Below are 17,500 nucleotides of genomic sequence, written 5' to 3' on the forward strand. Positions count from 1 at the left end.
CAGTGCTGTAAGTGTTGCCCAGTTTGTTGATTTCTGTGTGTGTTGTGTGTTTCCTCAGATGGATAAAGTTTGAGGAGAAGGTGGAGAAGGGTGGCGAGCGCTGGAGTAAACCTCACGTGGCCACTCTTTCTCTGCACTCGCTCTTCCAGCTCAAGAACTGCATCGAGAAGGGAACCATCGTGCTGGACATGGACGCAAACTCACTGCAGCAGATCGTCGGTAAACATACACCTACAGTTCCTGTGACAATCAAAATGACCTTTTTTTTTATGTTAGTATCAGTATGTCTCACACAGAACGAGCTTTTCCTTTCCAATGCACTACTTTTCTACTGTTTTTCAATGTAAATACACGCTTGACAGGCATGTGTGTTAGCTACCATCAAGTAGGTATAGTAGTTATGCTGCAAGTAGGTTGGATTTAGGGTTGTGGTAGGTGTAGATGTAAGTAAAACGCAGTGGTTTGGACTCCATGTCATGTAGGAGACATTAAACGGACCAATGAAAACTCCTGTAATTTTGTACAGCCCACTTGGAGCTCAAGTCCTACCCACTTGAAGCAGGCTCCACCTCTGTTTAAGCCCTTCTCGTTACCATCGTGTCTTGCATCTTTTGCATCTTCTGTCAGTTCCAGAGCAGTGGGCCAATCAGAAGAGCTCAGAGACTGGGCAAGCATTGCAAGTTTCTCTCATTCTTTATAAATGATGAATGCTGTTTCTCATGCTTTTAAAAGCAAAGATGTGTTCAGTGTGAATGTCCCAAACTTCTAGTTGATCATTCGGAAAAGTGGCAGAAGGATTTTTCTGATGAATCATCTGTTGAGCTGCATCCCAATCATCACTAATACTGCAGAAGACCTAGTGGAACTCGCATGGACCCAAGATTCTGACAGAAATCAGTCAAGTTTGGTGATGGAAAAGTCATGGTTTGGGGTTACATTCAGTATAAGGGCGTGTGAGAGATCTGCAGAGTGGATGGCAACATCAACAGCCGGAGGTATTAAGACATTTGTGCTGCCCATTACATCACAAACCACAGGAGAGGGCAAATTCTTCAGCAGGATAGCGCTCCTTCTCATACTTCAGCCTCCACATCAAAGCTCCTAGAAGCAAAGAAGGTCAAGGTGCTCCAGGATTGGCCAGCCCAGTCACCAAACATGAACATTATTGAGCATGTCTGGGGTAAGATGAAGGAAAAGGTATTTAAGATGAATCTAAAGACTCTTGATGAACTCTGGGAGTCCTGCAGGAACGCTTTCTTTGCCATTCCAGATGACTTTATTAATCAGTGATTTGAGTCAGTGCAGAGATGTATGGATGCAGTCCTCCAAGCTCATGATGGAGTCATACACAATATTCAGTCTTTTTCGACTGCAGAATGAAGTATATTCTATACTGGACATTATTTCTGTTAAGTGAAGTCAGGTCTTGCTGTCCTAATTAACTCTTTAAAATCAAGGCATGATCATATTTTATTTTGGAAAAATAAGCGTAATCTTGAGGCCTTTGCCTTTCATATAAGCCACTTCTGATACCAAATGATAAATTACTGTAGATCAAGCTGTTATTTGTTGTTCCTAAAACTTGGATAGGCGACAAGACTTTTGTCAGGTAGTGTATGTGGAACTTAAATTTCTATGGAACATGATTAACCTTGATTAATGACAGATGTTAATGTATAAACATAGTTCTTTCTACTAATAAACCCAAAACAAAAGTTTGTTTTATAATAAATATTCTAAACTATGGTATTATCATGACGCATGGCTAAAATACATGGTATTGCAATGAAGATTATACGACAAACCCTTGGCACTGGTCAAAGTTTTCTTTTTTACCTTCACCTTGCTATTATCTCCATGATGGACGTGTCCAGCTTCTCCAGCCTCTGGTGCCTAGACTGCAGCTCCACACACGAAGTTTGGCCAGAAGAAAAATAGTCATGCCCAACAGAGCCTGGTTTCTCTCGAGGTTTTTGTCCTTTCACTTCATCAGTTGGGGAAGTTTTTTCCTCACCACTGTCACCACTGGCTTGCTCGGATCAGGATTTGGGAAGCTGCTCTTCAGTGGATTTGCTCTTCAGTGTTTAATCTTTCAGCAGTGAAATTTAAACCACACTGACCTGAACTGAACTGAACTTCAACTCTGAAATTTGGACTTTACTAGAATTTCCATGTTTAGCTGCTTTGACGCAATCAAAATTGTAAAAAGCGCTATATAAATAAACAAGAATTGAATATTAACATCGCATTATCTATTGTGATAATAAATCAAATCTCTTTGTTTCAGAAAACATCACTGACAGTCAAATCGAGAGCGGGCAGCTGAAGGCCGATCTGAGAGAGACGGTCATTTACACTCTGCTGAGGAAACATCGACACCAGACCAAAAAATCCAACCTGCGCTCACTGGCAGACATCGGCAAGAGTGTGTCGAGCGCCAGTCGCCTGTTCAGCAGCCAGGAGAACGGTATTATAACACACATCTGACATTACAGCTCTCTCTATCGCTCCATCAGTTTCCACATCTCTCCTCTACTTTCAGCTGCACGGCCCACATCACTCACTTTGTCTTGTGGGCGAAATAAAAAAAAGGTTTTGTGACCTTTATATTTTGTTGTATAATTGTAAAATGTTATCATAACTGTTAAATGCTCAACTTCAGGTCAAAAAACTAGCGTTTAAAAATCAAATATAATAAATAATGGCAATGTATTATGGTGCATGCACTCAAAAAAAACGACTTGCTGCTTGTTCAAACAACGCATTTAAAATGAGTTGAAACAACACATTTTTTGACAGATTAAAAGTCTTATGTTCAATCCTCTTAAATTTGTAGAAATTATTAAGTTAACTTGTTGACAAATGTCGATTTTAGAAATGTGCAGAGATGTTGTCGATATTCTCCAGTCTCGTGAAAGTAGAGCAGATGCCCTGCTGAAAAATCCAGCTTAAACCAGCCTAGGCTGGTTTGCTGGTTTTAGCTGGATGACCAGCCTGGTTTTAGAGGGGTTTTGGCCATTTCCAGGCTAGTTTTAGCTGGTCTAGCTAGAAAATGACCAGCCAAATCCAGCTAAAACCAGCTTGACCAGCCTGGTTTAAGCTGTATATAGCTGGTTTTAGCTGGACTCCCAGCTTGGCTAGGCTGGTCAAGCTGGTTTTAGCTGGTCATCTCCCTGCCTGGCCAGCTAAGACCAGGCTGGAAATGGCTGGAAACCAGCCTGGAAGTGGCCAAAACCCCTCTAAAACCAGCCTGGTCGACCAGCTAAAACCAGCCAACCAGCTTAGGCTAGTTGAAGCTGGATTTTTCAGCAGGGTGTTTTCATAACATTGTTGCGTTTCTAGAAACAAGATATTTGCGCTGAGTAATTCAGTGTAATGCTGTGTTTATTTTTATTGTACTGCACATGTTGTACTATTCAATTCATAGTCAGGCATGTTTAGTCCTTAATCAAACACACACACACACACACACACACAATATAATTTATTTTGTGGATCATGTGATTCTATTTTATTTTTAGCTATTTATCAAAACTTTTATTTTGTAGTAATAAAAGTATTTTTATTTGCAGATTTCACTTTTAGATTTAACCTAATTAACCTAGTTAAGCCTTTAAATGCCACTTTAAGCCAGTGATGCTCAACCTTGTTCCTGGAGATCTACCTTCCTGCAAAGTTCAGCTCCAACCCTGATCAAACACACCTGAACCAATAGGGTATATGCCGAGCTAGTGCTGTTCCCATGCTGATACACTTCCGGTGACCTGTTATTGTGAACTTTTTTCCATTTTATACGGTTGCTTATACAGCATCGATGTTGTAATGTCATTAAAATACATTCAGTTAAATAAACTTTAACATTTATTTAGTTGCTCAAGCGTAAAACGAGACAAAAAGCTGTTTACTCGCATATGCCCGTCAGAATCGGCAGGCTAGCGCAGAAGCTCCATTGAATATACTGGGGTAAAATAAATGCTCATATTATAAAGACATGGCGGGGGAAATGTAATTTAATGCAGTGCTTCTTGTACAATCTGAGACCCACTTTAAATCGGATATCACTCAGCCAGTGTAGATCGCTCATTTTTAAAGAAAACAGACCTTAAACGCACCAGATTTTGCATTGCCATTCAATTCGCCGAAAGCGCTTAACCCAGTTTACTGGCAAATTAAAAGTCCTATTAGCGTGCTTCGGCATATAACCCATTAATTAGGACCCAAATAGCACTTGATAATTACAGGCAGGTGTGTTTGATATGGGTTGCAACTGAAATCTGCAGGACGGTAGATCTCCAGGAACAGTGTTGGGCACGCCTTCTTTATGCTGTATAGAAGTGTCTTAAAAATCTTGTCTAATATTATTTACTGTCATCATGGCAAAGATAAAATAAATCAGTTATTACAAATGAGCTATTAAAACTATTATGTTTAGAAATCGTTTTTTAATTTTTATTTTAGTGCACAAATGAGTTAAGAGTATGTGTTGCTCACTAGTAAGTGAGCGAGTGACTGTTTTAAATGCTGTATAATTTGTTAAATCATCTTTCAATATCATTTATTTAGCTTTGAAGCATCCCAAACTGTTAGTTTTGTTCACTTCTATCTGAAATTTCATGCCTTCCTTTCAAGCCTTGATTATTTCTGTGCTCATTTTCGTCAAGTGCTGATTGTGTTTTCCTGCTGATTCTGTTTTCACGTTGATTTAAATCTGCAGTTCTGCTCTGAATCTCTGCTTTGAATTGTGTTTTGAATCATTTCTCTGCTCTAATGCTTACTTTTCTCTTTTCTTCCCTGTATCTGTGTCTTGATTGACATGCATGCGCTCCTTGTCTCTCTCTCTGTCTGTCTGTGTGTGTGTGAAGCGCGCGGTCCTATCGATCACACAGTGCCTTGCTTTACCACTTTTGAACCTGAAGAACAAATGCAGATGCAGAGAAGCAACAGCATGGGCCTTCTCTGTAAGTCTGAGCTGAATTTAGTCTGAGAGATCGGCTCCTGAAATTCATACCTTTATATGTGAACAATGCTGGAGACACTTTAGAAGATGCTTTAGGGTTTAGTTTTCTTAAACCTTAGTGTAGTTGTGTGCATTTTATAATAGTATGCTGTATGTTGTATATTGCGTTTATGACTTTTTTAATGATTATTCTCTGCTCTCTTATTATTTTTGTTTATTTTAAATCAGAATTTTTACTGAATGGTGTGTTTATAAAAGAAAAAAAAAAGAAAAAAAAGAAAACCAGATTAAGATTTTCCCGATTGATGCATTTATATAAAATTGCAAAAAATATTCTCAATGTTTTTTTTATTCATTCATTTTCTTTTCGGCTTAGTCCCTTCATCAATCTGGGGTTGCCACTGCGGAATGAATCGCCAACTTATCCAGCAGATGTTTTTTTGTAGCAGATGCCATTCCAGCTGCAACCCATCACTGGAAAATGTTTTTTTTATACCAGAGTATTTATTTATTTTTTTTACAAAAATGGTGCATTTATTTAGTAAAATGCAAAAGAATATGCTCAATATTTTTTATTTTTTATTTTATCAGAATAATTTTTTACTGAATGATGCATTTATTTAAAAATGCCAAAAAATATGCTCAATGTTTTTATTTAAATATCAGAATAGGTTTTTACTGAATAGTGCATTTATTAAAAAATAGCTAATTTATAGCATATCATTTATATAAACAAATGCAAAAAGTTTTTTTATATCAAAATATTTTTTTTAATAAATGGTGCATTTATATATATAACTTTTTAGGACCAGAATCACAGATTGATGCATTTATATAAAATTGCATATATATTCTCAATGTTTTTTTTATTATCAAAATCAGTTTTTACTGAATGGTGCATTTATTTTAAAAAATGAGAAAAAATATGCTCAATGTTTTTGTTTTTTAAATCAGAATAAAATTTGACTAAATATTGCATTTATAATAAAATGCAAAAAAATTTCTCTGTGTATTTTTAAATATCAGAATCTATTTGCTAAATATTGCATTTATATAAAATCACAAAAATATTCTTAGTAAAAATTTTTACTGAATGTTGCATTTATTAAAAAATAGCAAAAAATAAATAAATTCTCAATGTTTTTTTTATTATCTGAATCTGTTTTTACTGAATGGTGCATTTATAAATAAAAAAAAAATCCTTTTTTAGTACCAGAATTACAAATTGATGCATTTATATAAAATTGCATATGTATTCTCAATGATTTTCTTTTTTTATCAGAATCAGTTTTTACTGAATAATGCATTTATTTTAAAACATGTTTTTTTTTGTATCAGAATAATATTTTGCTAAATAGTGCATTTATAAAAAGTGCAAAAATGTTAAAAATTTTAATATAAAAATATTTTCAATATTTTTTAATGTCTGAATAATATTTTACTGAATAGTGCATTTATATAAAAAATGTAATTATGCATATAAGCACAACATCATATATGTATAATTTAATTATGTAATAATAATAGCATTTATTTAAATTTTTAATCATGATTCAACACAAAAAGCTGCTATTACTGCTATTCTAAAGCTTATAGAAATGTCTACAGACTTATTCAAAGTTATGTATTATTTTTATTTATATGAATATATCCAAAATAAATGCAAAATAAAGATTAGCTATAAATTCCAATAAGCTTTAAAAAAGGATCAAAAACCCATCTAACAGTTTTAGGTTTTTAAAACATTCCCTTAACGTTACCATTAGGTTATATAATGTTATTTCTAAAATGTTTTTAGAATATTCAACACACCTGGTTATGTTTTAGACAATACTGTTTTTTTGTTTGTTTTTTTTGGTCATTCTAACATTATTAAAACACCTTTATAGTGTGTCAGTCTTGTGTTATATTAATGTTCTCAGATTGTTATTTGAAATGCTGTAAGGAAATTCCATCCACATTTTTTAAATGTTCTAGGAACATTTTTCCATCATTACAAGAACGTTCCAAAAACCTTACTTTAATAACGTTATGCTAACATTAACTCAACATTTAAGAAATGTTACTGAATGTTCTGTTAGCTGGGAATAGAATTACTGTTTATGCTGAAACATATGATGGTGTTTGTAGCTGTCATTTATTATAATTAAGAGATCAGTGTAATCTCTGAGCTTAACAAAAAATGACTTTAGATTGCTTCACTTAATTACATAATTTACAGATTTAAGTTCTGAGAAACTCAGTTGTGAAGTGAAAACACGCTAAGTATCTTGTATGTGAGACTCTTTGTTTTTAAAGTGACAGTTCACCCCAAAATTGAAATGCTTTCTTTGTTTACTCTAAACTTACATTATAAGTTCTCAGTAAAATATTTGGACATACAGTGGAAGTCGGTAGAGATCTAAATTAATTTGGTTATTCACAATCATCAAAATATCTTCTATTAGTATGTTCAGCAAACTAGTGTTGGGGAGTAAAGCATGAGAGGGGCTTGTTTTTGGGTGGTCTGTTTCTTTAAGGATTATGTTTTAGCTTTGGATGAGTGTCTGACCTTTGACCTTTGACCTCTGCAGGCAGTCCGACCACAGCTCATCGTAACCTGACCTCCACCAGCCTGAATGACTTGTCAGACAAACCAGAGAAAGACCAGGTACACCTGTGAATATCAGTAGATATGATATTTCTGGGACAAGAGTGTTCTGGTTGTTAGACTTAAGAGTGAATTGTGTTTGAGTAGCAGGGTAAATCACACCGAAACGTCCAGCTCACATTGTACTCTCAACATAATAATAATAATAATAATAATAATAATAATAATAATAATTATTATTATTATTATTATTATTATATTAATAATAATAACAATAATAATAATAATAATAATCTCTTTATTAATCTGGGGTCGCCACAGCGGAATGAACCACCAACTTATCCAGTACTTTTTACGCAGTGGATGCCCTTTCAGCCACAATCCATCTCAGGGAAACACTCATTTACACTCATATACTACAGCCAATTTAGCTTACCCAATTCTCCTATAGCGCATGTTTTTGGACTATGGGGGAGACCAGAGCACCCGGAAGAAACCCATGTGAACACGGGGAGAACATGCAAACTCCACACAGAAATGCCAACTGACCCAGCCAACGCTTGAACCAGCGACCTTCTTGCTGTGAGGTGATTGTGCTACCCACTGCGCCACAATGCTGCCATTATTAATATTAATATTATTATTATTATATAAATAGAATTATAATTCTTATTAGAATAAAAAGTTTACAATAAAAAATATTTTAAATTTAATTTTAATTACTTTTAATCTAATAAATTATGTAAAAAAATGCTTGACTGTTTATAATAGGATGTCAACTTATACTATTAAAAAACTGTAATATAATATATAATTACTACAAGACTTTTAAAAAATGATTAATATATCTATTAAAATATGTATGTGAATTAGTTTAAAGTAGTGTTATTGCATTAAAACAGATATTTTGATACTTATATGAAATATATAATGAAAATACCCTGAAAACTAGTTATTAAAATAGGCTTAATAAATAAACAAAATGACGGTAGGCCTAGTAACCTAATGGTTTATGAGGGTTTACAAATGACAACCGGACAATATCACGAAAAAAAAACACACACTTATGATAGCCTAAGATAAATCTTTATTTTTTACATTTAAAATGATGAAAAAAGTTATATAGCCTGAGTTGCGTGTTATCCGTGCCAAAATGTAACCAATTTGCACGGTAATAACTCTGAAATTTGGTATCTTTTTTAGGTATTTTTCTGGCTACACTGATGCCTTAAAATGTAACTAAGTAATTGCTTTGAATGACATTAGATTGTAACATTTTGCTTTTCCCTAACACTGATGTTGGTTGGGTAATAGGCTACGTGAAGCGTGATGACTCTGCTGATTTCACTACATTTATTTACCGGTTATACGAATAGTCTGATCGTGGGTCAGATTGCATGTATGGGCATAATTTGACGTCTTTACCTAAAACTTTAAACATTTATATGCCTGTTATTTGAAATAAAACGGAAATAAATAAGAAGAATAACTTGATTTAAAGCACTCGTTTGGCACTAAAGCCATGATCTGTCTGTATTAATAAGAGTTATCGTTGCATTACCGTCATTAATAAAATCAGTAATAGTGAAACTGTGCATATTATTATTACTATTAAAACGTTTATTACTGTGTAATGAAGTTCATGGCCCTTCGGCCGCCGGGAAGGAGGCGGAGAACCGACGCAGTTTTAAAATATTTATTTATAACATGAATGTCTAACCAAAACAAACGAACGGCAGCTCCTCACGGAGACTGCCGTCAAACTGAAAGCAAAAGTAAAATATGTCTGGGCCCGGTCCTCTCGCAGCTTCCTCTGCCATCGTTCCTCCTTTTATAGTCCAGAGCTCCTTCCGTGGGATTCGAGGCAGGTGCGCACCGCAGGTGTATCCACTTACGCGGCAGCCTCACTCCGTTCCCACAGCTCTCGGCAACGCCCCCTCGCCACATACTGCCTTAGGTCAGTAATTTAGGCAGTAATGCAAAGTAATAATAAATGTGAATAAATAGCCTAAATGAAATGAACAAAAGAGGCCAAATTCAGTCACCAGGTCTAGTGCCCCCTGAATTTAAAATGCCCCCTCAGTTCTAACATTCTGGCGCCGGACCTGCCGCTGTGTAAAACATATGCTGAAATAGTTGGCGGTTCATTCCACTGTGGCGACCCCTGATGGGTAAAGGGACTAAGCTGTTGTCGGCACCAGTGGTGTAGTGGTTAGTGTGTCGACACATGCACTCCGGTGCTCGCGGCGACCCGGGTTCGATTCCGCCTTGCGGTCCTATGCCGATCCTTCCCCTCTCTCTGCTCCCCATGCTTTCCTGTCAATTCTCTCTACTGTACTATCAAAAATAAAGGTGAAAACAAAAAAAAAATTATTAAAAAAAAAATTATTAAAAAAAGGGACTAAGCCGAATAAAATTGAATCAATGAGTAATAATCAGAAAAGAATATCTTATGTAGCGACACAATTACTACAAAATCATAATAATAAAGTCATGCAGATGGTGTGTTGCGGGCAGGTTGTGTGTGTGTGTGATTCTCCCAGAAGGATTTGTTGGCGGCCAGATAAATGTGTGTTTGATAGGGACGGTTTCAGTGACGTTTGAGGAGAGAAACAACTGCAGACGACAAAACAAACTCATTCTTCAAACACAATTGAAACTGTTTGACAGGACAAAAGCTGCCGCTGTCGTCAGTAGAGTCAATATTAGTGGATAAGCGGAGGGAGAGCGTGTGTGCGTGTGTGTGTGTGTGTGTGAGAGAGAGAGAGAGAGAGACACAGAGAAAGAGAGAGTGTGTGTGTGTTTGTGTTTATGTGAATGTTTGTGCGAGTTTATGAGTGTGTTTGTGAGTGTATAAGTGTGTGTGTGTGTGTTTTTTTTGTTTGATTGTTTGTGTTTGTGAGAGAGTGTGGGGGTGTCTGTGTGTGAGTGAATGTGTGTTTATGTGTATGTGAGTGTTTGTACAAATTTGTGTGTGTGTGTGTGTGTGTTGTGGTCTGTCGTGTGGCTGTTTATCACTAATGAAGGGCTCTATATCTTGAATGCTTGTGTTTACAGTGGTGAACTTGTTTAACTCTGCTCTTATCAGACGTTTATGTTCCACTGAAATATGAGCTGACAGGGATTATCTCACTGTTGTTTTGATAAACACTTTATTGAATTATCCATTGTTCAGGATAGTTTGAGGTCAAAACGTAATGCTTCCTTTGTGAATGCATTGCCTTTACACAATATAAGTTCATTCATTCACAACTACTTACGATATTACAGTCTGTGCATATTAAAAATAAATTAATGAAAAGAGTAGCTGGCTAGCTCGCGTCCCAGCTGGGTCAATTGGCATTTCTGTGTGGAGTTTGCATGGTCTCCTCGTGTTGGCGTGGGTTTTCTCCGGGTGCTCCGGTTTGCCCCACAGTCCGAAGACATGCGGTATAGGTGAATAGGGTAAGCTAAATTGACCATAGTGCATGTGTGTGAATGAGTGTGTATGGGTGTTTCCCTGTGATGGGTTGCAGCTGGAAGTGTATTAGCTATGTAAAACTTTTGCTGAATAAGTTGGCGGTTCATTCCGCTGTGGCGACCCCTTATGAGTAAAGGGACTAAGCCGAAAAGAAAATGAATGACTGAATATTATTATTATGCAAAGAAATTAACTTGCTAATAACTTGCTAAATTCCTGTCTATGCATATTAAAATATATGAAAAAGTTATTTTAAAATAGTTAATATATATTTATAATTTTTTTACAATTTAGATTTCAAAAATAAATTAAATTAAATACAAATAAAATATTAACTAAAATAAACTTGCTAAATAGAATTTTTTTAATTAAGCACAATATTAGCTATTGTTTATTTGAATTACCATTTAAAATAATATTTTTATATCATTATTTCTTTGTAATATTGTTCAAATCTAAATTATTGAAATGTTTTATTAAAATAAGAATTTAGAAGTGAATATGTCAAATAAATAATGATAAAATATGATTATATTATTTTTATTATGCACTGAATAAGAATATTATGCAATATTATATGGATGTTGGGTGGCACGGAGGCTCAATGGTCAGCATTGTCGCCTCATAGCAAGAAGGTTGCTGGTTCGAGTCCCAGCTTGGGCCATTTGGTGTTTCGGAGTGGAGTTTGCATGTTCTTCCCGTGTTGGTGTGGGTTTCCTCCCGGTGCTCCAGTTTTCCCCACAGTCCAAACACGTGTGCTATAGGGGACTAGGATTAACTAAATTGGCCGTAGTGTATGAGTGTTGGGTGTTTCCAAGTACTGGGTTGCAGCTGGATAAGCATTCGGTGCGTAAAACATGACGGATTAGTTAACGGTTTATTCTGCTGTGGCAATGCCCGAAATAGAGAATAATTAACTCAATTATTCATTTTCTTTTCAGCTTAGTCCTTTTTTTATTCGGGGGTTGCTACAGTGGAATGAACCACCAACTTATCCAGCATATTTTTTAGGCAGCGGATGCCCTTTCAGCCGCAACCCAGCACTGGGAAACACCCATACGCTCTTGCATTCAAACACATAGACTATGGCCAATTTAGCTTACTCAATTCACCTGTACCACTTCATTTTCACTATATGTGTTTGAACTCTGGGGGGACACCAGAGCACCTGGGGAAAACTCACACCAACACGAGGAGAACATGCAAACTCTACACAAAAATGCCAACTGGCCCAACCGGGGATCGAACCAGCGCCCTTCTTGCTGTGAGGCGACAGCGCTATCTATCCAAAATATATGGATGTTTTCATTTCTTTGCTCAACTACCTTCACAACATCTTCTGTAATGTTTCTAGTTCAAAGATAAAATTATAAAATAATTTTCAATTCAAGTATAAAATAATGATGCTGGAAGTGGGTTTATTGCTTAAGCTTGTCTGTGTAAGATATAATTTTTACTCCTCTATTTTAAAAGTGCAGTGACAGAGTGAAATGATTAATCTCCATGTGTATTTTCCTCATTGTTTCTCTCTTTAGTTGAATAATAAATTCATGAAGAAAATCCCCCGGGATGCCGAAGCGTCAAACGTGTTGGTGGGAGAGGTGGATTTTCTCGACGCTCCATTTGTTTCGTTTGTTCGCCTTCAGCAGTCGGTTATGTTAGGAGGTCTGACAGAAGTCCCGGTTCCCACACGGTAAAAAAAACAACTAGATTAAAATCTGTCCATATTCAGAAATATATTACTAGAGGAACTAAAGTATGTCTGTTTTTATCTGCAGCTTCCTTTTTATTCTGCTGGGGCCCAAAGGAAAGGCCAAATCATACCGTGAGATTGGACGTGCCATCGCCACGCTCATGTCTGACGAGGTGTGTGTTTTTTTATTTGTGTTGTAAATAGGGTTGCAAAATTCCAGGACTTTTCAAGGCTGGAAACTTTCCATTGGAATTTACGACAATATATGGCATTTAATGGGAATAAATGGAAATTGATGGGAATAAACTGTGAATTTGGTAATTCCAGGTAAGCCTATGACAGGGTACTTTACTTGTATCTTTCCATGGGAAATAATGGGATTAAATGGGAATTTTACAGGATTAGATGGGAATTAATGAGAATAAACTGTGAATTTGGTGATTCGAGGTTAGCCTATGATACGGTACTTTAATTGTAACTTTTCATGGTAATTAAAGGGAATATAAATGGCAATGGTAACACTTTGGAATAATGGACCATTAGTTAATTTTATTTAATGTATTTACTAATATTAACAAACTATGAAAAATCTTGTAAAGCATTGTTTTTTATTTATTTAGGTTGTAAACAGGGTTGCAAAATTTAGGGAGTTTTTAAGAATGCAGGCTTTCCATTGGAATTAATGGGAATATATGGGAATAAACTGTGAATTTGGTAATTGAAGGCTAGCCTATGACAGGGTACTTTAATTGTAACTTTCCATTGGAATTAGTGGGAATATGTGGGAATTAACAGGATTATATGGAAATGAATGGAAATAAACTGTGAATTTGGTAAATTAAAGGATAGCCTATGACAGGGTTCTTTATTTATAAATTTCATTGAAAATGAATAGGAATAAACTGTGAATTTTATCAATTTAAGGTTAGCCTATGACAGGGTACTTTAATTGTAAATCTCCATGGGAATAAATGGGAATATATGAGTATTATTGGAATTTTTTGGAAATAAACTGTGAATTTAGAAACTGAAGGCTAGCCTATGACAGGGTACTTCAATTGCAAATTTAAATGAAAATGAATGGAAATATATGAGTATTATTGGGAATATATGGGAATTATTGGAAATAAACTGTGAATTTTGTAAATTGTAGGTTAGTGTCCAACTAGGTACTTTAATTGTAACTTTCTGTGACAACCAATGGAAATAAATGAGAATTAATGGGAATGAACTGAAAGGTTAGCCTATGACAGGGTACTTTAATTCTAACTTTCCATAGGAATTTGCAAGAATATATGGGAATTAACATGATTATATGGAAATTAAGGAGAATAAAATGTGAATTTGGTAATTGAAGGTTAGCCTATTACAGGGTACTTTCAGTTGTAAATTTCAATGGAATTAATGGGAATAAACTGTGAATTTGATCAATTTAAGGTTAGCCTATGAAAGGGTACTTTAATAGTAAATTCAAATGAATGGAAAAATATGACAATTATTGGAAATATATGGAACATTTTGTAAATTAACTGTGAATTTGGTAAATTGAAGTTTAGCGTCTGACAGGGTACTTTAATTGCAACTTTCCATGAGAATCAATGAAAATGTATGGGGATTAATGGGAATAAACTGTGAATTTGGTAATTGAAGGTTAGCCCCTGACAGGGTACTTTTAAATATAACTTAACAAAGGAATTAACGGAAATATATGGGAATTAAGCGGAATACTTTGTGAACGCATTTCCTTACAAATATTCTTTTAATTCGTTCAAATAACTTGCTAAATTGCTGTCTGTGCAAATGAAAAGAAATATAAGAAAAAGTATGAAGAAAGAAATATGAAATAAATGTATCATTTTTCTTTTTTTTTAAATAAAGCTGATGCTGCAGTGTATATCATTAGAAAAAGGATTGACAGTAGACATATCTATTTGACTGCTTATTTTAAGGTTTTCAAAGTTCAAACTTTTGTTTCAGTGTTGTTTATTATTGCAATTTTTACTAACAACTTACAAGATACCCCCCACCCCCTCCCCACAAATTGTAATGCTTCAGTGTGTTTTTTCCATGTCATGCAGGTGTTTCATGACATTGCATATAAAGCGCGAGATCGCAGCGACCTGCTGGCCGGGATCGATGAGTTTCTGGATGAAGTGATTGTCCTTCCTCCAGGAGAGTGGGATCCTGACATCCGAATCGAACCTCCTAAATCCGTCCCGTCTGCTGATAAACGGTACCACTGACCTATAACTCATTCTGATTGTTCATTTTAAGCAAGATATACCGCAGGTGGACAGGGTAAAATGCAAACCAGTGTTTTTGCAGTTGGATAATGGCATGAATATATGTAACATATATTTTACATATTTTACAAGTATGACAAGTTTTCAGAAATGTTACGTTTAGATATGAAATGAGGCCTTGGCATATTAGGCAACACCTTAGTGTGGGTCACTATTCACCCAATTAGTAAACCGTTAACTAACAATACTAGCTTGAAACTGTTAATTAGCTGATTATTAATAGTTAGTAAGGTAGTAGTTGGGTTTAGATTTTGGGATGTAGAATAATACTTTAGAGCTACTTATAAAAACAGTAAATATCTTAATAATAGACAGGTAATGAGCCAGTAGTTAATAGCTTGAATTAGGACATAAACTAAAGTGTTATTGCAAATTAAAATCAACCAGTTTTGCTGAGGAGACTTTGGAAATTTCTGTTTCAGTATGGAAATATAATAAAATAAAGTGATGATGTGATGAAAAAAATCTTTTTACGGAGTCAATCTACTAGCAAAGTATTGAGCTAAAAATAAATAAATAAATAAATGCAAATCTCTAAAAATCGCAAAGCCAAAATAAATTTTTGTGAAATAAAAAGTAATTTTGCTAACAAAAAAAGAACTCCAAATAAAATCAAGTAGTGCAAAAAAAAAAAACTAAACTATTACCAATTAAAAGAAAATAAAACTCTATGTGCAAAACATTTTTTAAAGCAGGAACTACTTTTTTTCTAAAGTGCTGACTAAACAGGTGATTTTGCTCAAGATTAAATGGCTGAACAGCATGAAATGCCATCAGTCTGCTGAGATTTCCCAGTATTTCTCTGTTGCAATCGGGAGATCGCAATAATTAACCCTGAAAAAGCCAAAGCAACACGAACACTACCCGATTACTATGATACACAGCACTACAACATACACAAGAGGGAGATCGACTTAGAATGTGACTTATTTGTTCTGTAATGTTATTAATGTTTAGCTGTTGTGACCCGCTGAATCTTTCAAATTATAAATATTTAAAATAGGCACTTTCCTTATAAATAAACTGCATAGTTACAGTCTAAACAACTACATTCTCCACTAAAAAGCCTCAAAGGTACATTGTTGTCCAACAGCTGCAATATTTGTCAAACTGTAGTGAGTTTATTGATCTGCTCTGTATGCATGTGTGTGTTTGCTTGTGTGTGTGTGTGTGTGTTTAGTAAGAATAATCTTGCTGGAGGGGAAGGTTCTCAGATGAATGGAGGAACGCCTCATGATGGAGGTTCGGGTGGCGGCGGTGGACACGCTGTCGGGGATGAACTCAAAATGACTGGCAAGTGAGTGTACAAACAGGGAAAAATATGAAATAATATCACTTAGATTAACAACTAGCACAGTTATTATGAGTTAATATTGCCTTATGGTGTTTCTGTTCTTTAAGAAGTGCAAAAAAACTCTATTATATTTACACCACCATTCAAAGGTTTCATTAGTTCATGTTACTAGCATTTAATAATCATAGTTAACAGTTACTAATGCATTATCTGATTCATATTATAAAGTGTTACCTTAAATGCTTGTGTTGGAAATAGGTTTAAAAATGTTTTTGAACTTGTTTATGTTCACCAAGGCTTAGTTTATGTAATTACGATACTGGTAAAGGGGCCGTGTAATTAGATGTTAGTACAAGTATGTTTGTTTTATGGATATGCATAAGCTAGTGTGCTCCAAACAGAAACCAAATTTGCATTCAGAAGATATAAACATCAAAAGTTTGTCACTTCCACCTAAATGGATAAATGATTTTTCTGGCATCACCTCATGCTTGAGTTTCTCATCAAATCTTCTCATCCTTCTCATCCTCTTCTTCTCATTTGGTCTTCATTTGATGCGCTTGAGCTCAGCCACCCTCACTGGCTGAGCGGTGATAAAAACAAAACACTATTGTCTTGGCTTGTTTTTTTTAAAGGGGCAGGGCTAGTTTATGCCCCGCCCTCTCTTCATGTTTCAGATTATGTCAAACATCAACTAAAAAATGCACATTTCAAAGCACTTCACTGGACATGTAAAAACATAATATTCTGAACTATATGTGTTACATATTCATGAAGATATGTTTTAGTGGTTTTCTATTTGTGGTTCTCATGTGAGTGACGGGGTGATCCCGCCCCCTTCACCAATGAACACCAATTAGAGAAGAGATTATATTGAAGAGGGAGGGGAATTAATTTAGAATATTGATTACAAGTATACACGATTAGTTTATTTTTCTTTATTTATCATTTATTTTATTTGTACATTTTTGTTATTGCATTTATTTATTTATTCATATATGTATTATTATTATTATTAATATTATTAAAATTATTAATGCCTTACTGTTATTGTTCAAGCATTGGTAATAAATAATAATAATAAATGTTAGAGATAAATTTAGCATTGTTTTTTAATATTATTCCAGCAAAATAATGGCATCTCTTTTTTTTCTCGTAGGTTTTGCGGGGGTCTCGTTCTGGACATCAAAAGGAAACTCCCGT

The 17,500-nt window shown here is 35.1% G+C and overlaps 2 protein-coding genes across 5 annotated transcripts in view; both read left to right on the forward strand.

Annotated features, from left to right (window-relative positions):
* The window catches only part of rexo4 (RNA exonuclease 4), a 174,015-nt gene that overhangs the window by 132,530 nt on the left and 23,985 nt on the right, over positions 1-17,500 (forward strand). The window lies entirely within an intron of this gene.
* The window catches only part of slc4a4b (solute carrier family 4 member 4b), a 124,790-nt gene that overhangs the window by 69,074 nt on the left and 38,216 nt on the right, over positions 1-17,500 (forward strand). For 2 of the 4 annotated variants that reach the window (XM_087300584.1, XM_087300583.1), the window contains exons 5-13: positions 59-219; positions 2,288-2,467; positions 4,863-4,958; positions 7,531-7,607; positions 12,543-12,700; positions 12,786-12,873; positions 14,779-14,933; positions 16,184-16,300; positions 17,457-17,500. The exon at positions 17,457-17,500 is cut by the window's right edge and continues 131 nt beyond it. In XM_087300584.1, the coding sequence (XP_087156710.1) occupies positions 59-219; positions 2,288-2,467; positions 4,863-4,958; positions 7,531-7,607; positions 12,543-12,700; positions 12,786-12,873; positions 14,779-14,933; positions 16,184-16,300; positions 17,457-17,500 (1,076 nt within the window). The remainder of the gene's footprint in view (positions 1-58; positions 220-2,287; positions 2,468-4,862; positions 4,959-7,530; positions 7,608-12,542; positions 12,701-12,785; positions 12,874-14,778; positions 14,934-16,183; positions 16,301-17,456) is intronic. The other 2 variants (XM_087300586.1, XM_087300585.1) reach the window with 1 other exon arrangement.

The sequence above is a fragment of the Danio rerio genome, chromosome 21, assembly GCF_052040795.2.
Source record: "Danio rerio strain M-AB ecotype USA chromosome 21, GRCz13ab, whole genome shotgun sequence".
Taxonomy (NCBI): domain Eukaryota; kingdom Metazoa; phylum Chordata; class Actinopteri; order Cypriniformes; family Danionidae; genus Danio; species Danio rerio.